The sequence below is a fragment of the Pseudonaja textilis genome, chromosome 16 (assembly GCF_049901715.1).
Source record: "Pseudonaja textilis isolate UNSWEBS1 chromosome 16, rPseTex1.2, whole genome shotgun sequence".
NCBI classification, from domain to species: domain Eukaryota; kingdom Metazoa; phylum Chordata; class Lepidosauria; order Squamata; family Elapidae; genus Pseudonaja; species Pseudonaja textilis.
This window is the reverse complement of record NC_142005.1, coordinates 2,221,204-2,247,225: the sequence shown is the minus strand read 5'-3', so window position 1 is coordinate 2,247,225 and position 26,022 is coordinate 2,221,204. Positions and strand designations below refer to the sequence as shown.

The window sequence follows — 26,022 nt, the reverse complement described above, 5'->3', positions numbered from 1 at the left end:
GGACTAGATGACCTACCAGGTCCCTTCCAACTCTGTTAGCCTGTTATCTGCCAGAGTCGCTTAACAACCACGTTACTAACTTTACTGCAGTTATTCGTTTAACAATTGCCTTGCTTACCAATGGAAATTTTAGGCTTCATTGTGGTCGTAAGTTCAAGGACTAGCTGTGCCCCAAACAGGACTGTGGGAATCAGGACTCGGGGTAAGAACCGAGCCGCCATCCCAGGGACAGAAGAAAAGGAGGTTTGCCAGCCATCTGGGGTGAGGCTGCCAGTGATCTCCCCCCGCCCCCCCCTCCAGCCTCCAGGGATTGTCCTTCCTCTCCTCTGGAGACCCCACAGGTGGTGAGCACAAGCCTTGTTTACTTTCGAGAGTAGCCAGGTAACTTTTGCTGAAAGTTGCATCATGGCCAGGTGTGGTTGGGGGTGGGGGAGTCGGGTGGGTGGGTAGAGAGCGGGCATTGCGACTGTATTTCTCGAATTGCCTTCCCCTTGTGGAAATGAAGATTGGAACAAACCTGTTGGGGATCGCAGTTATTCAGCCTTTGGAACCGTATTTGGGTGATGAATAGTGAAACTTATTCAGATTATATATATATCACTTCTTCAGAAAAACAAAAAACACACAACCCAGCACACGGAGCATCGCCGTCAGCTGCTGACTTCATCAAGATGCGAGAAACAAGAGCAACCGAACAATTTCACAGCTGTGACTCAGGAAAAAATGAATCCAGACTTTGCACTGAATTGGAAAGAAATCGGTTTCTATCCCTTCAGATGAATTTTTGTAAAAACTTGGGCGGTTTTTAATCCAAAAAGAAGCATAAAATATTCAATTTTAACTGCCCAGTGCACGAAAGCCAATCTATTTTCTTTAGGGTTTGTTTCTTGGCTATGAAACAAGCAACTTTTTTTTAAGACAAAGAGAAGTAATATGATTTAAATCCTTATTTTCAGAGACGGTACTGAAAAAGAAGAAGGAAAAACAAAGTGGCGGAAAACTAACCATCCATCCAGCTTATATTAGAATGTCTTCTGATGATGGATTCCTTCCCCAGGGATTTTAACAGAAAGCATACAAGTTCACAATAAATAACTGATGCTCTCAATTAGCTGAACAGATTATAAATACAGAGAAACGTAAAAGATAAAGTGGTTCCCCAAATTCAGTTCAGCATAAATAAATATAGCTTGATGCAGAAAATCCTGCTTTTTCAGTGGCTGCACTTTCCTTAAAATTTGGGAGCCCTCTCCATATATTTAATAATTTAGAATAACAAAATAACAACAGTTGGAAGGGACCTCCAAGGTTGTCTGGTTTTGCTCGACCAGGAGAGCCCATATCTTTCCAACCTCTTCTTATAAACCTCCAGTAAATTTGATTTAATCTCATGTTTTATCTTGTTATTTTACTTGGTTGTAAGCTGCCTTAACTCTTGGTGAGATGGGCAGCGTATACATTATGAGAATATATGTATGTATGTATGTATGTATGTATGTATGTATATAAATGTTTTTTCTCACCCAAAACGTTCCGCAAAGACAGAAGCAATTCTAATTTCTTTTTTTCTAAAGCAAAAAAGGAAAGGAAAGGCTTTCCTCAGTGCCCGTCCTTCCCCACAACAATGGCACTTCGTCTGAAAGGTTTTATTTCCTTTCCTTTTTCGTCCTAAATAGCAGAAGGCCTTGACAGGTTGCAAGAATGGGATTTGCAGCCTTTTGTAAAGAAAATTGTTGACTTTTTGCCTCCCCCCCCTCCCTTCCCAGCCTATAATTCTTGCTGCCACTGCTAATTATCCAAGCAGAGCCAGCAGGGATGAAGGGAATTCTCCCTGGAGCCACGGTACCAGGTCACAGAATTATGTGAAACGGCAGGAGGAAGAGATGGAGGGAAAAGCATGCAAAAAGCTGATGAAATTAGATTGTGTGTCTTTGCGAAGGAGAAGGAGATGTAAATATAGCTCCTTGCTCGTTGCACTTTACACGACCTTGCAACCGATCCCAGGAAATGGAGACAACCTGCAGTCCAGAAAAATGGAGTTGTTTGGACTTTTGGAGGAAAAAAAAAACAACCCAGAGCAAATTCGCCAAAAGCAAGGATTTGCAGCAGACTGAAAATGAAATTGCAATCATCGCTGTGCTAATCCATTGCGGGGGGAAGGTGGGATTATAAAAATCTGATTTTTGTTTTTTACTGGGATCAACTAAAGTAGCACAACAGGATGAGCCAACTCTGCAGCCCCGAGAAATCGCTTGGAGAATTGGGAAGATCAAAAATTAAAAACTTGGCTCGGTTCGCACAACCAAGGATGATCTCAAACTGGGTTATCGAAACACAACTGTGGTTGAACCGGCTGCGCTGAAAAAACATAAACTCTCTTCTATTGGTGGTCCTTGACTTACGAAGACAACTGAGCCCTAAATGTCTGTTGCTAAGAGACAATTGTTAAGTGGATGTTAACCCAATTTAGGACCTTTCTTGCCACAGTTGTTAAGTGAATCACTGCAGTTGTTAAATTAGTCGTGCAGTTATTAAGCGAATCTGGCTTCCTTGTTGACTTTGCAAAAGGGGATCACGTGACCCTCCCAAGGACTCTGCAATGGTCATAACTATGAACCAGTTGGCAAGCATCTGGATTTTGATCACGTGACCTTGAGGAGGCTATGATAGTTGTAAGTGTGGTCATAAGATACTTTCTTCAGTGCTGTTGTAACTTCAAATGTCACTAAACGAGTGGTTGTAAGAGAAGGAGTACCCTGTTTTCCCGAAAATACAGCCTATCCCGAAACTAAGTCCTAGCTTGATTTTTACACGTGTGCCCAATATAAACCCTACCCCCCAAATAAGCCCTAATTAAGATCCCGCCCACTCAAGAGTGGACAGCTAAAAATTAAGCTGGGGTGGGAATGGGGGGATGGAGCTACCCCACTACTTATCTTTGGGCAGTTGTAGCCAGGCCTCGCCCCACTCACCCCCGTGACACCTGCCTTGCCAGCCCATCTCTTCTGCAACCGGCAAGGCCGGCAAGGCTTTCTTGAAGGCCTCTGTAGCGGGTGACAAAGCTCCGGATCGATCCAGAGCTCCATTATTGGCTGCAGAGGCCTTCAGGAAAGCCTTGCCGGCCACAGAAGAAGAAGTTCCTTCAGCGAAAAGGAGGCCGGCGCACAAGTGAGGTTAGTCAGTGGAGGATGTCCCCCGAAAATAAGACCTGGTGCCTTTTTTGGGTGGCAAAAAAATATAAGACAGGGTCTTATTATTATTTGTATTCAGAATGGAGGAATTCCAAGGAAAGAGGCAGAATTGTTTTTAAGTAGTTTGGAAGATACACATTTGGTAGAGAGCAGCAAAGACCTTCAAGTCTCTCAAGGGATCAGCGGGTTGGACTAGAAGATCTCCGTGGTCCCTTCCAATCCTATTATTCTATAATCTAAGCTTTGTTCGTGATGAGTGAATTTGATGGAATTGGGTATCTCCACTTCTAGAGAAAGTCGAATCTCACAGGGTCCACCTACTCTCCAAAGCACCTGAGGTCGGGAGAAGAAGTAATGGATGGGAACCGATCAAAGACAGATCCTACCTAGAAGTCAGGAGAAATTTTCTGCAATGAGAACAACTAATCAGTAGAATAACTTGTCTGCAGAAGTTGTGGGTGCTCCCTCACTGGACTTTACACTACGGTAGAAGAAGGAAATGGGCAGGCATTTGTCTGAAATGATATAGGTTCTCCTGCTCAAGCAGGGAGTTGGGCTAGAAGACCTCTGGGGTTCCATCTGTTATCCAAACCACCCGAAGCAATGGATGGAAACTAATTAAGGAGAGAACCAGCTTAGAAGTCAGGAGAAATTTCTTGACAATTAATCAGTGGAACAGCTTCCGTCCCTGGAGGCTTTCAAGGACAGATTAAATAACCGTTTCCAGAATGGTCCGTCACGGTCTCCTGCTTGACCAGGTGGCTGGACTAGAAGACCACCAAGGTCCCTTCCAACTCTGTATTCTATTCGGTATGTTGCTGTGGCCAAAACTCCCTTTAGATTCCCACAACATCCAGAAGGACACTCTAGCCCTGCAGGCAGGGTCCTTACTACTCGAAGGTAAACCAGCTTGCTTGTAGCTCAGGATAGTTGGTGGACTTAGCCCGGAAGGACCAATTTGCCCCCCTTTCCAAGATGCCAACCTGAGGTACCCGCAGAGCCGTCTCCTGATGCCGAGGGGTAGCATCTGGCCGGTGACTGTGTGAAGGAGGCAGGGAGGCCAAATGGCTTCTCCCCTGGGACTCTCCAGCAGCTGGTCTCAAGTTAAAGGCAGCTCCCCGAGGAAGCTGAGACAGCAGACATGGGCCCAGGCTCCTCGGCAAGTGAGATTCCCTCAGAAATATCAGGAAGACCCAAATTCTTGCAAAATTGTGCTCCTTCCAGCTGGGGTTTGGAGAAGAGGTGGTGTGAAGTCAAGAGTCAAGCAGTCTGTGGACATTCTCCGTCATCCAGGTCCCGGTTGTCCCAAAGGGGCTTTTTTGTCAAGAGGCAAACTGGACTTTCTGGTTTTTTTTCTTTGAAGATGTTTCGCTTCTCAACCAAGAAGCTTCTTCAGCTCTGACTGGATGGTGGGGGGATGGATTTATATCCCTTGCAGACAGCTTGTCATCCTTTGAAAGCATCTGGATGATGACTGAGAGTCTCTACGGGCTTTGAGCTATACAATTTGGGATGGACACCCTTGGAATGGCGTGGGAGTAAGAAAGGATTTCCAGAGGGGAAAAATGGCAGACTACAGGAACCATTTGCACCACTCAGGTGACCCCGAGGACACAGATAAACCTCCGAGGGGCCCCAGGGACTCTGAAAAAAGCACCTTTCGGGTAAGAATCAAGTATTTTCCCACCCTCTCCTCACTCCTTCAAAACCGCTGGTTTTCAACCTTGGCCACTTGAACAGGCACGGACTTTTTCTAGGAGTTGAAGTCCACACGGCTTCAAGCGGCCAAGGTTGAAAGTAAATTGGCCGTCACGGAAGCTGGGTCCATCCATCGTTAAGTCAGGTGTGGTCAACTAAGGAGCGGTTGGGTTGGGTTCACGCTTCGAAATTATAAATGACCGTGGAATTATTAGGCCTGAACTGGAGAAGGAAAGTCTACGATGGCTCAGCATGATTTTGGTGGTCAGCCAAGAAGAAGAAGTGAAGAAGATCCGGGGGTGGGATGCAAATATTTTTACTACCCGTTCTGTGGGTGTGGCTAGGTGGGCGTGGCCATGTGACTGGGGTGGGTGTGGCTTCTTCATCTTCGTCTTTTCTTTTTTTTGGCAGCACCTGCCTTCCACCCTGTTTTTTGACCTCCTGGGGCTCAGGGAAGCGTCCTGGGAGCCAAAATGCCCCCTCAGGAGGCTTCCCTGAGGCCCAGGAGGCCAAAAAACGGAGTGTGTGTGTGGGGGGGTCCCCACGCAGCACCCCACATGCCCCCTTTTGCCTCCTGCTCCTCAAAGAGGCCCCCGGTGCGAAGCAGTAGGACAGCGAGGGGGATCCTGACGCAGCTGATTGTTGGGAGGGGAAAAAAAACCTTAAGGAGGGAGTGACTAGGTGCGGGAGAATGCAGCCAGCGAGGTTGGGCAGGCGTGATAAGGACTGACTGGGCAGGGAGGGGGCGAGGCCAGCCAGGGACACCCTTTGCCGGTTCTCCGAACTGCGCCGAATTGTAACCACCGGTTCTATAGAACCGGCCCGAACCAGTAGAATCCCACCTCTGAGATCTACATCCCAGGGAAACCTGCGGTTTCACTCAAAGGTTGGACAGCCTTCATCTCCAATCGTATAAGATTTCTGCTTAAGCAAGGGGTTGCACTGGGAGACCTCTAAAACTGGGGTCTCCAACCTTGGCCACTTGTGGACTTCAAGTCTTTGCTGGCTGGGGGATTCTGGGAGTTGAAGTCCACAAGTCTTAAAGGGGCCAACGTTGGAGACCCCTGCTCTAAAACCCCTCGCCCCTTCCTGTTATTCTCTTCCTCCCCCTCTTCTCTGGTCTCAAGGAGTGAAGGTCTTCTCTACATCTCTCCAGCTTTCTGTCTGAGGAAAGACACAGAGAAATAATTCCTTCCGCAGGGGAAACTGAGATAAATGAATTCAGGGATGAAAAAAAGAGATGTGTAACGCAAATCACCCCGGCCTCCATCCTCTGCTTACCTCCTCCGGTTTCAAGCCCTAACCAAACGAACGAAGAAATTATAAGCTTTATGGGAATAAGTAGAAGGACAAGAGCCTCTTCCCACCTTCCTTCAGCTTGGGTCATTTAGCTCAGCCTGGCCTTCGACCCGCTTTTGGGGCAACTGCCCACCCCAGCGCCCCAAAAGCTGGAAACGCCAAACCAGCCCTAGAAGCCCTTGTGCTCGGCCACCCTCCGATGCCGAATGAGGATGGGGCCACCACCATCCACGAAGGGCTCATCCTTCCGAAGGAAGTCTGCGAGGGAGTGAGGAGCAAACCCAAATCTGCTTTGGGGACGGTTCCAGGCCTGGCGCCACTTTCCAGCCTCATCCTCTCCTCCCGTGCGGTGGGGCTTCCAGACGGGGACAGAAGCTACCGAGGGGTCCGTGGGGAGGCCTCTTGGCCTCCACCGAGTGCGGGCAGCAGCTGCTGCTTCAGCCATCTTTGCCAGCAACTGGATCCAAGAGAAGGAGGGAATCGTGAGGAGGACGAGGCTGTCGCTCCAAAGGAAGGGAACCTCGGTCTCTTCCCCCCGCCCCCAGCCCCCCAAAGTCACCGTATCTGGGGACCTTGTGAAAAAGGGAAAGATTGCAAGGAATTGCCGTTCTCCGTCCAGTGGAGAGTGATGGAGGAGTGTTGAAGAAGAGGGCCGGGAGCAACAGAATAATAGAACGCCAGAGGTGGAAGGGGATTCGGAGGCCATCCAGCTCAACCCTCTGCTAAATCAGGAGACCCTAGATCATTCCAGACCAATGGCTGTCCAATCTCTTCTTCAAAACCTCCCGTAGAGGAGCACCAACATCTTCTGAAGGCAAGTCTTCTGAAGACCTAACCCTAACTTAGGTAGACTGAAGACTCCCAAGACCATAAGCCTGAGGGATTCTACTGCAACCTCAAGATGGCCTCCTGAAGGTAGCTTGGGCAGGGAGGATGGTAGAGTAGCAACACCCCAACTGATCCTACAAGCCAGTTTGGGGAACAGGATCCCACAGCTGGAGACTTGGGAACGTGGTCCCTGAAGGTCCATGCAGGCTGGTGGTGGCCGTGGAAGAGGCCTCCACCCACAGAGGAGGACCAGAAGGACCCCCGGGAGATCATGGACCCCCGGGAGGCCGCCCAGGCCATCTTCGCCTCCATGGCCCGGGCCATGCAGAAGTACCTGCGCACCACCAAGCAGCAGCCGTACCACACGATGGAGAGCATCCTTCAGCACCTGGAGTTCTGCATCACCCACGACATGACGCCCAAGGTAGCCGGGGGGGGGAGGGGAGGCGGGGGGACCACAACTGCAGGGAGCAGCTGGGGGCTTCCATCACGGGTCCCCCAGCTCTGGGTTGAACCATTCTGTAGAAAGGAGGGGTCAGCCTTAGCAGGTAGGCCAGACAGGAAACTGGCCCAGATAAGCTGATTCTACCTTATTATAAGGTGACATTAACAGACTCTTTCAAGTCCCAAAGGACAAAACTCCCACTCTCTGAGAAGTGAGGAGGGGGTCAAGCTATTCTTTAAAGCACCTGAAGGCGAGATAAGGAATAATGGATGGAAACTGAACAAGGAGAGATTTTTCAACCTGGAAATAAGGAGGAATTTCCTGACAGGGAAAGCAATCAACCAACGGAACAGAAGTTGCTTTTGGAAGTTGTGGGAGCTTCATCCCTGGAGACTTTCAAGAAGAGATTGGATTACCATATGTCAGAAATGGTGGAGGGTCTCCTGCTTGGGTGTGGGTGTGGGGAAGGGTTGGACTAGATGACCTACAAGGTCCCTTTCGGTTAATCTGTTAATCTAGTCGCACTCCCTGCTCAAGCAGGACCCCTTATTTAACATGGGTGGACTTCAACTCCCAGAATTCTCCACTCAGCCTGCTTTAAGATACATAAAGTTCAGCCCCCAGAATTCCCAAGCCAACATTTTGGGATCTTGACTTGTTCATCCATCGGGCTGGGGGTTGGACCAGATGACCTGCAGGGTCCCTTCCAACTCCATTGATGTTATTCAGATGCTTGGATGACCACTGCCACCCAATTACCCCGCCCCGAGGTCTCGGTTGGTGCCAAACCGTAAACCCAACTGTACACATCTCCAAGAGGGGGAGAACACAGTAGCTCTCATCCTGTTTGTGGCTTAGCATGGGGGAGATAGGCAACCTATTATGGTTTGCTCAAGGAATCAAGCCAACCATGGTTGAATGATACCCTGTCAACCCTCTCCAGGTCTCAGAGATGATCTTGCCACGCTGACCTTGTTGGCTCCGGCTGCAGAAGGATGTCAATAAGCCAGCTTTCTAACCTTCTCACAATCTGATATACAGAAAACTACAGGTGGTTCTCCACTTGTGACCGACAGTACAGAGTTGCCAACATACGTCCCCAGAGATGCGTACGACCCATTTTGGAAATTCCGATGGGGCTGTCCCACCCCCTGCGACCACATGATTGCATTCTGGGGTGCTTGGCTACCGATCCACATTTATGGCTGTTTGTAGCATCCATACTACATGTTCGTGTTTTGTATTTTTTTTGACCTTTATTCTGATTTCTGGGGGGGGTGAAAAAAATCCACTGGCTAAAACGGATTCACTTAACGACTGCCACAAAGCAGGTTGCAAAACCAGGCGGGGCCATCTGGCGATCTACTTAATGGCAGGCATGACGTACCGCTGTATCTCCAGTCTCAGTGACGGTTGTTAATCTAGAAAGACCTGACTCAACCTCGGAATCCAGAGCCCGATCCCTTTTCAATTTCATTGTAACACACGTTGCGCATTGACAATAAACGTTATGATTGATGGATTCCAAACACAGAGTCATCTAGCAATCTGAAATAATTCGGTCTTTCAACTGGTTATGGCTTTTAAACTTTTTTCGGAACTAACTGATGGGTTTAATTGAATGTGTTCCGTTTTTTGTTTTTTGCTTTTTAGCAAAACCAGCCAAGCCACTTTTAAACGAGCACGTTGGGCACAACGCTCTGCTTCGTTGTAGACCGCCAGAACGTTGGCACGGGGTGTGCAACGTCCTGCAAACACGGTCTCCAAAGAAACATGGGCACGATGGCAACTGAAACCAATGGGCCGCTGGCAGAAATGGCTTGGCCCAGCCGTGTAATGGATCAGGATATCACCTGTTCAGTTTCAACAATATAGAGAAATGTCTCTCTGTATTATTCAGCCTTCCCTTATCTCAGTGTTTCTGGAAGTTGGGTGGACTTCAACTCCCAGAATTCCCCAGCCAGCTTCCTGGGAGTTGAAGTCCACCCATCGAGCAGCTAGTTGCGGCTTTTCAGATGTGGCAGGTTTCCTTTGAGGAAGACTGCGGTAGCGCCTTCCCAGACAACCCACACACCCCTTTCCCCGAAATCTCTCCACCCCCCAAATTCACAACTTCTCAGGCAGCCTGGGGCAAATCAGTTTAAGGCAGGGAGGGAATCAACAAATTTAATCTGCAAGTTAAAGGGGTGGCTGATGGTTTTCAATCAAAAACAGGCTATTTAATCTCGTATGTACAAAAAAAACAACCAAAAACCCAGAACCCACGTTTTCTTTTTTCTTAAAAAAAGGATAGTTTACACCCATTTCCAACTTCCCTCCGTCCCTTGTTGTTTTTTTCCACTTTGATCTACGTCAATCAAAAGAGTCAAGCAAATTTATCCAGACCTTCAAAATTTAAAAAAAAAAAGAAGAAAAAGTGAGAAACTACAAGGTTGAAGGTCCGCAGATACTCCGCGCAGAGCGTCTCCTTGGATGGCCAACTCTTCACCGCTCGCAAGAGGGTGTGTCCCAGTTGTGGTTCCCCATTTGGGCCGGGGAGGCTGGATGGAGGAGGGTCCGAGAGACCCAAGAAAGCCCCCCGGCACCCACCCACCCCCCGCTTCCAAATCAATCCGTGCCTTTGCCAGCATTGCGTTTCCGTACACCCGCCCTGTGACTGTCTGTCTGTCTCTCTCTCAACGGGGTGAGGTTGAACATGACCCTTCGAGACACACCCCCTCACTCCACGGTGGTCAAAGGGCCCAATTCACGCCCAATTCCTTGGTCCGTAGCGCTGCAGAGTCCCCGGGCGCAGGTCGGTCAGTAGGCCACGGTTTCGGAGTCCCCCGGCGTGGAAAAAAGCACGTGGGCTTTGGCGTTGATGAAGTAGGTGGCCACGAACGAGACGATGAGGATGACGAGGCCCAGCACCAGGGTGACGATCTGCAGGGGTTCAAAAAGGGTGTCAGGGCTCCGGCCGTTGCCCCCATTTAAATCACGAGTCTCAAGCCGCACTTCCGAAACTTAAAGAAGATTTATTAGGCGTTAAAATGTCCGGCGATGCCTGGATGGAGCCGACTCTGAGACACGTCATTCACTGTCACCCTTCACCCTGGTTTTCCCCTTACCCCTCTGGGCGTATCCTAATCCATATCCTCCAATGGGACACCTCCATAGCCCAGAGTCATCAATCAGGCTCCCCAGGTAGAATTTGGCAGGGCAGAAACTTCAGTCCCCTAGTTACTATCTTTGAAAAACTATTTATGGAATGCACTTTCAGTTTGCAAACTGCCGCACTGCTCTTTCGAACCCCTTTCCCCCCTCCCTTGCCTAAAATGGGGCAAAACTCTCTTGACAAATGTCTCGCTTAAGAACAGAAACTTTGGACTCAATTGTGGTCGTAAGTGGAGCCCATTAAAAGCCACAACTGAACTGAGAGAGAGAGAGAATAGAATAGAATAGAATAGAATAGAATAGAATAGAATAGATAGATAGATAGACAGATAGATAGATAGATAGATGATAGATAGATAGATAGATATGGATGGATTTTAGGGGATAAAGATAGATTATAGAGGCAAATTATAAAAAGAGAGATATAAGAGATATAAAGATAAATAGAGAGACACACACAATATATAGAGATATAGAGACACATATGGATGGATGGACGGATAAGATAAACAGAGAGATAATAACAGAGAGATAATATAGAGAAAGAGGCAGAGAAAGGGACAGAACAATATAGGTAAGATAAAAAGGAGACACACAGAGAGAGTAGATAAGATGGATGAACGGACGGCCGGCCAGGGTTAGAAAGCTCCTATACTTTAGCAAACCACCCAATCCAACCTCCCCGTTCAGCACCTCACCTCCAGCTGTTTGCTGGCGACCAAGAAGATGCGTCCATGAAGCTCCTTCCAGCGACTCTCCGTCCAGGTGGAAAACTCGGTGGATCCCCACTGTTGGAGCTCGAAGGCCGGAGAGGAGGCCGGCGTGCGGCGGACCGTCGACCTGACGCAGAAGGGCTTGCGGGGGGAGCTGGCGTTGGGGTACGGGGAGCCCTGCACCCACATGTAACTGTAGAACTGCAGGAAATAAAACCCAGGGGGAATTAAGACGCAAAGCCCGGTTATTCGTGTGCCGCTTTGACCACGATAAAGAAAATTTTAGACTGCGCAGAAATGGACAGGCTGACTTTAGAGTTAAAGGACAGAGAAGAATCGATATATTATTCAGCCTGGGACGCCTGGTATGCATGGTTTGAGAAGAGAAAGAAAATTAATACTTGTTATCAATTAAAGGATATGAATTTATATATACTGAATGTAGAATTAATAGAAAATGTATTATGTAACCATCGGTATAAATAAGGAGTACGGAAAGGTAAATAAATAGGAAAAGTAATGTTTAATAATTGTAATGCAACAAGAAATTAAGTATAAGAATATGATTAAGAAATGTAGATGACGTCTTCAATGTTGATCCAATTGTGTTGTTTTTGTGGTTTTTTTAAACTGTTGGAAAACTGAATAAAGTTTATTTTTTAAAAAATAAAGCTTTGAACATAAAAGTTTGGGTATTGGTTATGCCGATTTCTTGCTGTCGGTTTTTATTTTTTTTATTTATTTTTGAACCTCAGCTGCTGAATGGCTGTGTTGTTTTCATAGCTATGATTTTATTTATTTATTTATTGCTGCTCTTAGCCACCCGGAGTCTGAGAGAGGCGTATAAACGGAATAAATGAAATAGATGGATGAAAGCCAAAGCAAGCGATCGCTTTGATATTAATCTTCACATAGGTCAATTTGCAAAAATTGCCCTTTTCCAGGTAAACCCTTAAGCCGCGTGCAGGAAAAAAACAACCATCCCCGCAGGATGGTTTATAGAGGTAGACCTCAGATACAGAATAACAGAGTTGGAAGGGACCTTGTAGGTCATCTAGTCCAACCCCCTGCCCAAGCAGGAGACCCTACACCATTCCTGACAGGTGGAAGTCCAGTCTCTTCTTGAAAGCCTCCAGGGATGAAGCTCCCACAACTTCTGAAGGAGACTTCTGTTCCCTCGGTTGATGGTTCTAGAAAATGTCTCCTTATTTCCAGGTTGAATCTCTCCTTGATCCATTGCTTCTTGTCTGGCCTTCGGGTGCCTTGGAGAATAGCTTGACCCCTTCCTCCTCTCTGGGGCAGCCCCTCAAATACTGGGAGGCTGCTCTCCTGTCTCCCCTGGTCCTTCTCTTCCCTAGACTAGCCAGGCCCAGTTCCTGTAGCCGTTCATCGTATGTTTGAGCCTCCAGTCCCTTCATCATCCTGGTTGCTCTTCTCTGCACTCTTTCTAGTCTCACTTCGACTTAAAACCATTCATTTAGTGACCAAAGTTCCCACGGCACTGAAAAAAGTGACTTATGACCGTTTTTCACCCTTATGACCACTGTAGCATCCCCATGGTTAAGCGATCAAAATTCAGAGGCTTGGCAACAGGCATGTACCTATGACAGTTGCAGTGTCCCAGAGGTTATGGGATCCTTTTTTGCAAACTTCTGACCAGAAAAGTCAAGAACGGGGACCAGTCCGGGAGTCTGGAGAGGACTTGGACGAGGGTCCTGCATCCGATGCAGAAATGGGGCCAGGACCATCTGGGAGTCAGGTGCTGCCTCCGGAGCCTCCAGAATCTGACAGCAGTGAGGCCGAGGAATAAGGGGAGCCTGTTCCCAGTGTGCGTATGCGCAGAGCTGCCAGAAGGTGAGAACAGCTGAGACAAAAGGGGCGACTCGGGAGTAAGGCTGGGAGGTGATTGTCCCTCCCATATGATATAAAAGTCAGGCCAAGAGGATGAAACCTTTGCAGGAAGCAAAGTAGTTCGATCGGTTCCAAGTCATCCTTGAAGTTCTTTGTACTTCAGTTGGGGTTTTTTTTTTGTACTTCGGTTGGTTTCTTTTCTCGTTCATTTGATACTTCTGTTTTTGGCAGCACTTCACAGAATTGAAAGGTGGGTGCTTATCTCGAGGGACTGTTTGAAATTAATTCCGGCTGGGAATGAAAACAATTCCCAGTGTTGCAATAAAACAAATCCTGTTTTTAAAGTAAGTCTGTGCATGATTACGGTTGACGAAGCCTGGGTTAAAACAATGCTAAATGTTAGGACCAGGTTTAGCTGGGCTCCTGGCTGGCCCAGCTAAGGGATCAGGATCTGTCTCTGTCTATCTTTGAAGTTGACAAGTTGTGGTCCGAGATCCTCCAAAGGTCACCGAATCTTGTGCAAACTTGATGTGTCTGAGACCTTCTCCAGATGCCTCCATGTGTTCGGGTGGTGGCATCTGAAGAGTGGGGGGCGGGCAGCAGCTTCTCCCAGGGTTTTCACCACCTGGGCTGTTTATTTCCCAGATTTCTTTTTTTAAAACATGTTTATTTATTTTTCCTGGTGACTATTTTATCCAGTTTTGTTAAAAAAACCAACAACAACAAGAACCGTGCTCGACTTAAGAGGACGAGGAGACTCACATCGTCCTTGGAATCTTTGCAATGCTCCTTGGTGATGTTGTCCCCCAGGCGGGTCCCGGTGAGGTTGGCCAAGACATACTGGACGAGGCTGGTGGAGTTGACGGGACTGGAGACCGCGATGTAATACTGGAGGGGCTCATCGCCTGGGAGGGGACAGAAAAGGGGGGCAGAGAGTACCCTCAGGCAGCAGCCTTCACCCCTGGAGATCCTCCTCTCTCTCGTTCTCTCTCTCTCTCTCTCTCTTTTCTCTCTCATTTCCTTTTTCACTCTTTCATTTTCTCTCTCCCTTTTTCTCATTCCCTTTTTCCTCATTCTTTCTCTCTCATTCTCTCACTTGGTTCTCACTCGCATTCTTTCCCTCCCCCTCTCATTCTCTCTTTTCTCATTCTCTCTCTCTGTTCTTTCTCTCTCATTCTCTTTCCATTTCTCTCTCCCTCTTTTTCTCATTCTCTTTGTCTCTTTTTCCTCATTTTTTAATCTTTCAATCTGTTGTGGCTTGCCAAGCAGCTGGTGCAGACAGCAGCGGAATTTGACAGTGGGGAAGAACGGGGACGAGTCCGGGACTCTGGGGAGGACTGCGTCCCATGCAGAGATGGGGCCAGGACCACCTGGGAGTGGGGTGCTGCCTCTGGAGCCTTCGGGGTCTGGCAGCAGTGAGGCAGAGGAGCAAGGGGAGCCTGTTCCCAGTGCGTGCATGTGCAGAGCTGCCAGAAGGCCAGAGCAGCTGAGACAAAAGGGGCGACTCGGGGGTAAGGCTGGGAGGTGATTGCCCCTCCCCTAAGGGATAAAGGAAATGCAAAGGTAGAGAAACCTTTGCAGGAAGCAAAGTTGTTCGCTCTGTTCGGATGAATCCTTGAAGCTCTGTGTGGACTTCGTACTTCGGCTGGGTTTTTTTATAATTCATTTGGCACTTTAGTTGTTGGCAGCCATTCCAAGGAGAGAAAGGTGGGTGCTTATCTCGAGGGACGGTTTGGGACTCATTACAGGCTGAGAATGCACATAATTCCCAGCATTGAAATAAAACAATAGTTCTTTGGACTAAGCATGTGCTTAATTACGATCTTGGGAAGCCTTGGTCAGAACACAGTCTCTCTTTTGCTTCTTCCTCACTCATTCTTCCCCTCCCTCTCTCATTCTCTCTTTTCTCATTCTTTCTCTTTATTCTCCCTCAGTTCTTTCTCATTCTCTCTCTTTTTCTCATTCTCTCTCTCATTCTCTCTCTCTCTCTCTTTCACACACACACACAGGCACACAAACACACAATGCCTCACCCAGAGGCCCTTTAAAATCTGGCCTAGTGATGGCCTGGAACCAGGAGTTGTTGGACTGGATCAGGAAACCATACAGCATGCGGGTGACCTGGAAGAAAAAGGCAAAACATCCCGCCGGAAACGTTCAAAAGAGCCCACTAAACAGTAGCAAACTACTCAACTACTTGTAAAAAAAATTTATTATTACTGGTAAAACTTTTAGTTGGAGTAAATTGCTAAACAGGAGCAAAAGCCGTTTCTCCAGGAGGCAATGAGGACTCCTCCCTTGGGCAGGCGATTTGGACTAGATGACCTTCAAGTTCCCCTCCAGCCCTTGGATTCTATGTTCGAGGAGATCTGGCCCTGTGGGTCCGGATGAGACAAGGTCCTCCGTGTCCCGCAACACCTGTGGATCAGCCCGTTGCCTCCTCTGGCTTCCACAGAGGATGGGAGTTGGATCTTTTGAGTAGAGACAGCCAATGACTCGTGGGGGCACAGAAGGGGATTTGAAAAGGGGGTGCCAAGCGCCCTTCTCACAGAGGCGCTCTTTGGATCGCAACCACCATGGGCCTGTTGGGGCCTCGCCTTTCCAGAAAAGGGTGTTGAGTCAGTGGGGAGGAGGGAACTTGCTAGCACCCCAAGTCAGGGGTTCCCCCAAACTGGGCCACTTTTAAGACGTGTGGACTTCAAACTCCCAGAATTCTCCAGCCAGCAGAGCTGAGGTCCACACGTCTTAAAAGTGGCCCAGTTTGGGGGAACCCCTGCCCTTCAGTGATTGGTCCGTATTATCTTTATCTCATTGAACAGCACCTGTTTAACGCTATACACTTGGCAGTTATTTCTGGGCGCTTCCAAGAATTGCTTTGATTGCAGCTGTCAACTACAACAGAGTCAATTAATAACCGGATTACTAGGCCACCTGAGAGACAGGGAGAAAAAAATCCCAGGATGGGTGGCTCAACAGAAAGCGACGGAAGGGGGCAAAGAGGAAGTCCAAAAAGCAGGATCGGGGGTGGGGTGGGGTGGGGTGGGGATCCCACCCTTGGCCGGGCTACTGACCTGCCTCTCCAGACCCCTTGAGTGAATTATGCTGGCCCCAATTCAGCAGCCTCTTGTGTAAAGCAGTTGGGAAAAGAACATTTTGCCAGCCAAAACACTGGGGGTTCTTGCATGTTCTTCTTTTCTTTTCTTTTCTTTCTTTTTCTCTCTCCTTCCTTTCCTCTCTCTCTTCCTTCTTTCCTTTCCTCCTTCCTCTCCCTCCCTTCTCTTTTTCCTTCTTCCCTCCCTTTCTCTTTCTCACTCTCCCTTCCATCCTCCCTCCCCTTTTTCTCTTTCTCTCTCTTCCTCCCTCTCCTTCCTCCCTCCCTCCCGCCCTCTCCTTCCTTCCTTCCTTCCTTCCTTCCTTCCTTCCTTCCTTCCTTCCTCCTCTCCCTCCCTTCTCTTTCTTTTTCCTCTTCCCTCCCTTCCTCTTTCTCACTCTCCCTTCCATCCTCCCTCCCCTTTTTCTCTTTCTCTCTCTTCCTCCCTCTCCTTCCTCCCTCTCCTTCCTCCCTCCCGCCCTCTCCTTCCTTCCTTCCTTCCTTCCTTCCTTTCCTCCTTCCTCTCCCTCCCTTCTTTTTCCTCTTCCCTCCCTTCCTCTTTCTCACTCTCCCTTCCATCCTCCCTCCCCTTTTTCTCTTTCTCTCTCTTCCTCCCTCTCCTTCCTCCCTCTCCTTCCTCCCTCCCGCCCTCTCCTTCCTTCCTTCCTTCCTTCCTTCCTTTCCTCCTTCCTCTCCCTCCCTTCTCTTTCTTTTTCCCTCTTCCCTCCCTTCCTCTTTCTCACTCTCCCTTCCACCCTCCCTCCCCTTTTTTCCTCTCCCTTTCTCTCTCTTCCTCCCTCCCTCCCTCTCCTTCCTTCCTTCCTTCCTTCCCTTCCCAGCCTTATTATTTTTAGAGATAACATATCTAACACACATTCCTCCTATTTTCCCAACAACCCTGTGAGGTGTGCCGGGATGAGAGAATGGATTGGCCCAAGGTCACCCAACTGGCTAAGGCAGGACTAGAATCACCCTCTCCGGGCTTCTAGCCTCCGGGCCCTAACCACTAGGCCCTGACCAATTGCCTCTTTGAGGCCAGGGGAGGACCCAAGGAAAGCGGGGTGGGGGGGTGGATGGGTGCCAGGAAAGGGGGCGTTCCTCAGACCTCCGGTGACCTACCCAGAAAGAGGAGGGAAGGGCAGGCCAACGTATGACCGGCCCCTTGCCCTCCCCCTGCAGAGATCCCCTCGGCACCTACCGTGAGCGGATCCGCCTGAACGGAGGAGGCATTGCCCGCGCCTCCGGCCATCGCGTAGAGCGTGCGGCCCACCACCGTGGCTACGGCAGCTAAGGACTGGGAGAAAGAAAGGAGGTGTCAACCCATAAAATATTTCTCTGGTCCTTTTAAGAGTTGCCAACAGAAAGGGAGCGGGGAGCAGTGGGGCAGCTTGCAAACCGAAAGTGCATTCCATCAATAGTTGCTCAAAGATAGTTAACTAGGGGACTGAAGTTTCTGTCGTGCAAAATTCTAACTGGGGAGCCTGATCGATGGCTCTGGGCTATGGAGGTGTCCCATTGGAGGATATGAATCACGATACACCCAGGGGGTGGGGTGGGGGGAAAACCAGGGTCAAGGGTGACAATGGATGATGTGCCTCAGAGTCGGCTCCACCCAGGCAGTGCTGGACATGGTAACTCCCAATAAATCCTTTTGAAGTTTTGGAAGTTTGGCTCGAGACTCAGGATTTAAATGGGGGTAACGGCCAGAATCCTGAATCCTGGTCGGCTTTCAAATTAAGTATGGGAGGAAGATCTGGAGCTTGGCAGGAGTCGGTGAACGTACTAACTAAACAAGGCATTTGCAGGCAGAATCCTTAACGAGAATTTAAAAGCCACAAGCAGTTCAGTCGTGGCTTTTAATGGGCTCCACTTATGACCATAATTGAGCCCAAAAGCTTCTGTTCTTAAGCGAGACATTTGTCCAGTGAGTTTTGCCCCATTTTAGGCAAGGGAGGGGGGAAAGGGGTTCGAAAGAGCAGTGCGGCAGCTTGCAAACCGAAAGTGCATTCCATACATAGTTTTTCAAAGATAGTAACTAGGGGACTGAAGTTTCTGCCCTGCAAAATTCTACCTGGGGAGCCTGATTGATGACTCTGGGCTATGGGTGTGTCCCATTGGAGAATATGAATTAGGATACGCCCAGAGGGTGGGCTGGGGGAACCAGGGTCAAGGGTGACAGCGAAGGACGTGTCTCAGAGTCGGCTACACCCAGGTGGTGCCGGACATGTTAACTCCCAATAAATCCTTTTGAAGTCTCGGAAGTTTGGCTCAAGACTCAGGATTTAACTGGGTCGTAATTGCCAGAATCCTGACAGGAGGGTCAAGGCAGGCCGGACAGCACCCCACACTTTGGGCCCTCACATAGCGGCGGCGGCTGCAGCCGTTGGTGCCAAGACAAGCAGAGCTAACCAGACAATCCAAGTTCGCTGCCCCCACCGCCCCCTCCTCACTTTGACAGATGGGCCCAGCCCACCTTTGCTGTGTCCGTCACGTAATTCAGGGCCTCCTCTGGGCTCAGCTCTTCGGGATAGTCCAGGTGGAGGTTCTCGGGGGTATCGTAGATGCTCTGGTAGTACCTGCGGGACGGAAGGAGAAGCTGCGACGGTCTGAGGATGGAGGGGGGTTTTGCAGGGAGGAGAGGGGGGTCCTTGGGGAGCAGGTGTGGAGAGGGATCCCTCGGGAAGGGGGGAGATGAATCTGGGCTTGGCCAGAAAAGCCAGCCTCCCCCAACCCCCACCCCCACAGCCCGTCTTCAAAGGACGGCTTGTCGTCGTTCCTTCTTCGTGGCAGAAGCATCACTATTAAAATTTTAATTTTAATTATGGTAATGATCTTGGCCCGTTGGTGGCTTTTGCCTGTTTGATGAGCTGAGGCTTTTTATTAGAAAGGAAACGGGGGGGGGGAGAAAGAAGAGACCTTTGCAAACAACCCACCCCCTCCCCAAAAATCTGAAAAGGAGGCCAATCGCACGTTCTTCTAGGCAGGGTTTTTTTTTTCCCAACCTTGCTGGCTGGGGAAGAAGTCTGGGACTTCGTGCATCTTGAAGTCCCCAAGATCTGGGTGTGTGTGTGTGGGGGGTGGGGACACATCGCCCTAGACCAGGGGGTCCCCAAACCTGGCCACTTTTAAGACTCGGAGAATTCTAGCCGTTGAAATCCCCAAGTCTTCAAAGTGGCCGAGGTTGGAGACCTCCGCCCTAGACATATAGGTGGACCTTGACTTACGACCACCACGGACCCAAAGTTCTACCGCTAAACGAGACAGTGGTTAAGCGAGCTTTGTTCCAGCTGACTCACATTCTGCCCCAGACGGTTCGGAGAAATCCCTGCTAATGGTCCAAGTTAGCCCCACGGTCACCCAGCGAACCGGGCTTCCCCCACCGCTTGGTCAAGAAGGTCCCCCCAAATGGGTCCGCGTGCTCCCCCCGCCCACCCACCCCCACCCCCCTGGAGACACTGTAACCATCATCAAACGTGAGTCAGTTCCCAAGGCTCTGAATTTGGATCACCTGAACCCTGGGGAAGGCTGTAGCGGTCGTTAAGCGTGAAAAAGCGCCCGATAAGCGACTTTATTTCAGGGCCCAAGTGACTTTGGACCCGAAGCGAACTGTTGCAAGTCGAGGAGGACCACCACCTGTAGGCACTGCCTGCAACATCTGGATTACACACACACACACACACACACACACACACACCGTTTTGCTTGGTTTCCAAGCGTCCCTGGAAGAGCAGACGACGCTCCTCCTGCCTTCTGCAGGCTCGCTAACCTCTGGCTGCCGGCCAGCCCGTTTTGCGAGGCGAAAGCGGATTTCTCCCGGTTGTCAGAACAATTACGCTGCGCCTCTTTCACTGCGCGTCTGCCTTCCCTCTGCCTCCTCCCCCCCGCCCCCCCATTTTAAAAAAGACCCCCCTCCCAGGGATGGCTCCCCTCTTCTCCAGCACCCACCCCTCTCTGGCTTTGGCTGAGCTTGAGGTAAATTGGGGGGGGGGGGGTGTTTTTCTGGGCTTCCTCCGGTAGTCAAGTCTGCAAGGATTCCCCCCAAAACGGGGAACGCTCCAACACTGGAGTTTTTTTGTGTTTTTTTAAGGAGACTGGGCAGTCATTTGTCTGAAATTCCTGCTGTAGAGCAGGGGGTTGGACTAGAAGACCTCCAAGGTCCCTTCCAGTTCTATCCTGATGGAGAAAAACTCTCCCAGGAACAGCCTTTGACAGTAGAAAATAAAGTGCAAAAGAAGATACACGCAAACTGCAACTTGAAATCTGAACAAACCAAACCGAAGTAATTCGCTCGACGGGGCAGGAGAAGGGATTTCAGACTTGAAAGTACGGCAAAACTCACACAGTTGGAAAGAGGCCAGGAACGCAGGTAAGCCACAACAATACAAGATTAATTCACGTTTGCTCCCAACAACTTACTGTGCGCAAACTCCCTTTTTAAACACTGTGTTCCCAACTGCAGCTAATGAAGGGAATCAGGGCCCTTTCCTCCCCCGTAAGCCATGCAACTCGTGTTGCTCCCTTCTCCGTTCCTCCCTGCGTGCCCTAGGATGGAGAGGAAGGTGGGCCTGGGTCTTCCTCTGAACTCCCCCTCCCTTGTTCTATCACTCTCCCGCTCTTCTCAGCTGGACTTTGCCCTTCCCCAGTTCCTTCCACAGCCGACGGAGCCACACTTCTGGGCTTACTCCTGAGTCAGATTCCAATAGGGGCGTGACAAAACCTATTCCACGTCGAATAGTACTCTGTATCTCCTTTATCTTTTACTTTCAATATCAATCCCTTCATGCTAACACTATCCCTGGGTTGATAAGATTTCGGATAGTCCTCCAGTTACAACCAAACACTTAGTGACCATTCAAAGTTAACAACGGCGCTGAAAAAACCCCAACTTATGACTGATTTTCACAGTGACCACCTTTGCAGCATCCCCATGGTCGTGTGATCAAAATTCAGATGCTTGGCCACCGACTCGTATTTATGACAGTGGCAGTGTCCTGGGGTCCCCTTTTGTGACCTTCTGACAGTGGGGAAGCCAGATTCACTTAACAACCAGGCTACTAACTTATCAACTGTAGTGATTCACTTAACAGCGGAGGCAAGAAAACGGGCCAAAAACCCACTTAACAAAATGCCTCAAATGTTGGGCCCAACTGTGGGTGGGTGTCATGCCCGTCGGACTCTGATTCGGAGGGGGAGGCCAAGCAGCTGACAGGGAGTGGGAGTGGGGCTCCGGTGGCTGTGGAGGAAACTGGGGAAGGGCAAAGTCTGGCTGGGCATTCAGAGGAAGACCCAGGGGAACCCCGTCCTCATCCTAAGGCATGCAGGGGAGAACAGAGAAGGAAGCAATGTGAGTTGCGTGGCTTACGTGGGAGGAAAGGGCCCTGATCGCTTTCATTAGTTGCAGGTGAGAACACAGTGTATAAAAAGGGAAGCTGCGTGCAGCAAGCTGTTGGGAGCAATCATGGCTTTATCCGGTATCGTCGTGGCTTATCTGTGTTCCTGGCATCTTCCCGACTGTGTGAGTGTTGCCGTGCTTTCAAGTTTGAAATTCCTTCTCCTGCCCTGCCAAACTAATTACTTCAGTTTGGTTTGTTTGGATTTTAGGTTACAGTTTGTGTTGACCCTGTTTTGGACTGAATTTTCTGCAGTTAAAGGCTGTTCCTGGGAGAGTTTTTTCTCCAGCCGAAGGTAACCTGGACGTTGGGGGCAAAGCTGGAGATAACAAAGGGACTCTTCTTGCTTATTTGACAGTATTGCTTTTGTGCCACGCCCCTTGGGGTCATCACATTGTGAATCACGGACTTGCCTGTGCAGCAGGGGTCTCCCAACTCGATAACTTTTTAAAGATTTGTGGACTTCACCTTCCAGAATTCCCCGGCCTCTTGCCAGGGGTCTTAAAAGTTGACGAGTTTGGAGATACCTGGATTGCTGGATAGGATCCCGGATTACCTGTTCTGGAAGTGGGAAGAGTGATCTGCCAGGACGATCCCAGGAATCTGCTGGGCCCTCAGGAATCGCTGGAAGGAGGAAGGCGGGAGGGGCTGGCTGGCTTCGATCCCGCTCATCACCACGCTGGTGTTTTCGCTGCTCTTCTTTAAGGCTCCCATCATCCTCTGGATGCTTTGCTAAGAGCGCCGGGGCAAGAGGAAGGACAAGTCGTTCAATCACGCCGCCACAAATTCGGGAAGTTTTACTTGCAAGAGAAGGCAAAGATACGTGTCCCAGGATAACACGTGGCAGGCATTGTTGTGGATCGCCGGCAGCCGGTGCAGACGGCAGCGGAGTCGGACAGTGGGGAAGAATGGGGACCACTTTGGGAGTCTGGAGAGGACTTGGTCCTGCGTCCGATGCAGAGATGGGGCCACCTGGGAGGTATGTGCTGACTCAGGAGCCTCCGGAGTCTGGCAATAGCAAGGCAGAGGAACAAGGGGAGCCTGTTCCCAGTGTGCGTGTGCACAGAGCTGCCAGAAGGCAAGAATAGTTAAGACAAAAGGGGCGACTCAGGAGTAAGGCTGGGAGGTGATTGCTCCTCCCAGAAGGGATAAAAGTCAGACCTAAATGACGAACTCTTTGCAGGAAGCAAAGCAGTTCGATAGATTCCAAGTCCTCCTTGAAGCTCTGTGTACTCTGGCTGGTTTTTTTTTTTCTGGTACTTCGTTTGGTTTCTGTTATAATTAATTTGGCTACTTCTGTTTTTGGCAGCATTCCTCAGCACTGAAAGGTGTGTGGTTATCTTGGGGAGCTGTTTAAGATTTGTTCTGGCTGGGAATGAAAGTAATTCCCAGTGTTGCATTAAAATAGGTTTTGCTTTTGTGTTTCCTTACGTTTGACGAAGCCTGGGTTCATTTCATGGTTACTTAAGATTGTTGGCCAAGCAGGGACAAAAACAGCCGGAAGGGGGGAAAAAAGATTGAAGCCTGGGAAATGGACCCCTTGTCAGTCAATAGGAGAGCTGATTTACTATCAGTTTACTAGGTACTTATTCATGACTTCATAGCTGGCCATCAACACCCCATTTAACAACGAAAAGCCATACGCAACCAGGCACCATATAAATACAATGTGCACAAATTCTGGAGGGAAAGAGAGAGAAGCTCTCCAAGGAAGGCTCTAGCACAAGCTCCAAAACTTGGAAGAATAATTCTTTGTTCGTGTGACTCTGATTGCACCATGAGATTTTCCTTACTCTAGGACCGTGATGGAGAACCTATGGCACGCGTGCCACAGGTGGCAGGCAGAGCCATTTGTGATGGCACGCCAGCCGCAAGCAAACTTACCTCACTGCGCATGCCTGCGCCTCACAGCTGGTTTTTGGGCTGGTTTCAGGCCTTTTTCGGCCTCCCACAGGCTTGGAAAAAGCCTCTGCAAGGATTTTCAGGCCAAATAGGCCCGTTTCGTCACTTCCTGTAACACCAGAAGTGATGAAACAGGCATATTATTCGGCCTGAAAAGCCTTGCAGAGGCTTTCTGCAGGCCTCTAGGAGGCCGAAAAAGGCCTCAAACCAGTCGAAACATCAGCTGTGAGGCGCTGTGAGGGTGCAGCCCGCTCTGAGTGGTGCTGAGCACCACGGAGAACTTCCGGGCAACAGTTCTCAAGGGCAGTAAAATCCTTCAGAACAGAGGGTGATGGGGAGGCAGAACTAGGAGCAGGAAAGACGCATCTCCTCCAGGCTAGGTTCAGCCAAAGGAATGGCTCCAAACACCTCTTGGAAAATGTGGGGATTGAGGAAGGTTGGAAGAAAGTACGAGTGGGCATTTGACGGCTTTTGCCCGGGAGAAGGGATAACAACCAGCCCTGAGAGGTCAGGAAACACTGAAAGGCTAGGGAGGCAGAGGAGAAGGCCGCCCGGGTCGGCCGGTGCTGGTGGGGAGCATCAACTGGATCTGACCAGGAGCGGAAAGGAGGAAGGTCACAGGTTCTAGGTGAGGGCTGAGGGAGCAAAGGCAGCAGCACAGCACAAGGGACCAAGTTCAGGTGGAGGTGGAGGTGGAGGAGGAGGAGGAGGAGGAGGAGGAGGAGGAGGAGGAGAACTGTGGAGTCCTTGGCTGACATTTCCTGACCCAACTAGGGATCATCATCAGTGCTAAAAGGTTTTGTGGAGTGGAAGAAGGAGGGAGGAGGAGGAGGAGGAGGAGGAGGAGGAGGAGGAGAAAAATGTGGAGTCCTTGGCTGACATTTCATGACCCAACTAGGGATCATCATCAGTGCTAGAAGGATTTGTGGAGTGGAAAAGAGAGGAGGAGGAGGAGGCGGGGGAGGAGGTGGACAACAACAATTGTGGGGTCCTTGATGCTTTCTGAGCTTGGCTGACATTTCCTGACCCAACTAGGGAACATCATCAGTGCTAGAAGGGTTTGTGGAGTGGAGTGGAGTGAGGAAGGAAGGAAAGGGGTGCTTGATGCTTTTCTAAGCCTGGGGGTTTTCTTGCGGACGTTTCATTGCCAACGTGGAGGTCATCATCAGTGCTAGAAGGGAGGGGGGTGCGTGCGGAGTGGAGGAGGAGGAGGAAGAGATGGGACGAGGGACGCTTTCCACGGTGGCAAAAGGGAAAGGAAGGCCAGCACCTGTCAACGGGTCCTCGGTGGCGTGAGGAGCAGAACAGGCCATGTGGCGTTCAGCAGAGATGCCAGGGACATCAGAGCGGAAGCCGGCCGGGCTGGATCAGACCCCTGGCCCACCTAGCCCAGCCATCTGCTCTCGCCAGGGCCAACCAACTGTCCAAGGAAGCCCACGAGCCTCCCAGCAGATGGCCGTCAGAGGCCGTCCCGCTGCCATCAGGGCCCGAAGCCAATTATCACCATCTTTCTTGGGAGCAGGGAAGGAAGGGAGGAAGGAAGGAAGGAAGGAAAGCTGAGTCAGTCTTGAGCCAGTGAGAATCGAACTGCTGACAGTTGACAGAATTAACCTGCAATACTGCATTCTAACCGCAGGAAGGAAGGAAGGAAGGAAGGAAGGAGGGAGGGGGGGGAGGAGGGAGGGAGGAGGAAGGAAGGAAGGAAGGAAGGAAGGAGGGAGGAGGGAGGAGGAAGGAAGGAAGGAAGGAAGGAAGCAGGCGGGCAGGGGGAGGGAGGGAGGAGGGAGGAAGGAAGGAAGGAAGGGAGGGAGGGAGGAGGGAGGCAGGAAGGAAGGAGGGAAGGAAGGAAGCAGGCAGGCGGGAGGGAGGGAGGGAGGGAGGAAGGAAGGAAGGAAGGAAGGAGGGAGGAAGGAAGGAAGGAAGGAAGGAAGGAAGGAGGGAGGGAGGGAGGAGGGGAGGCAGGAAGGAAGGAAGGAAGCAGGCGGCAGGAGGGGAGGGAGGGAGGGAGGGAGGAAGGAAGGAAGGAAGGAAGGAAGGAAGGAAGGAAGGAAGGAAGGAAGGAAGGAGATGGAAGGAAGGAAGGAGGGGCGGGCGGGCGGGAGGAAAGCTGAGTCAGTCTTGAGCCAGTGAGAATTGAACTGCTGGCAGTCGACAGAATTAACCTGCAATACTGCATTCTAACCGCAGGAAGGAAGGAAGGAAGGAGGAAGGAAGGAAGGAAGGAAGGAAGGAAGCAGGCAGGCGGGAGGGGAGGGAGGGAGGGGGAGGAAGGAAGGAAGGAAGGAGGGAGGGAGGAGGGAGGCAGGGAGGAAGGAAGGAAGGAAGGAAGGAAGGAAGGAAGGAAGGAGGGAGGGAGGGAGGAGGAGGCAGGGAGGAAGGAAGGAAGGAAGGAAGGAAGCAGGCGGGCAGGAGGGAGGGAGGGAGGAGGGAGGGAGGAAGGAAGGAAGGAAGGAAGGAAGGA

General features: G+C 50.2%; 1 protein-coding gene across 1 annotated transcript in view; it reads right to left on the bottom strand.

The window, feature by feature from the left end:
* Positions 1–9,613: 9,613 nt before the first annotated feature.
* NCSTN (nicastrin) overlaps positions 9,614–26,022 on the bottom strand; it is a 43,921-nt gene continuing 27,512 nt past the window's right edge. Inside the window, exons 11-17 of the mRNA XM_087913833.1 lie at positions 22,216–22,391; positions 18,743–18,845; positions 17,468–17,563; positions 15,212–15,299; positions 13,941–14,083; positions 11,313–11,528; positions 9,614–10,383 (exon numbers count right to left, since the gene is read on the bottom strand). Coding sequence (XP_087769959.1) covers positions 10,261–10,383; positions 11,313–11,528; positions 13,941–14,083; positions 15,212–15,299; positions 17,468–17,563; positions 18,743–18,845; positions 22,216–22,391 — 945 coding nt within the window. The 3' untranslated portion in view covers positions 9,614–10,260. The remainder of the gene's footprint in view (positions 10,384–11,312; positions 11,529–13,940; positions 14,084–15,211; positions 15,300–17,467; positions 17,564–18,742; positions 18,846–22,215; positions 22,392–26,022) is intronic.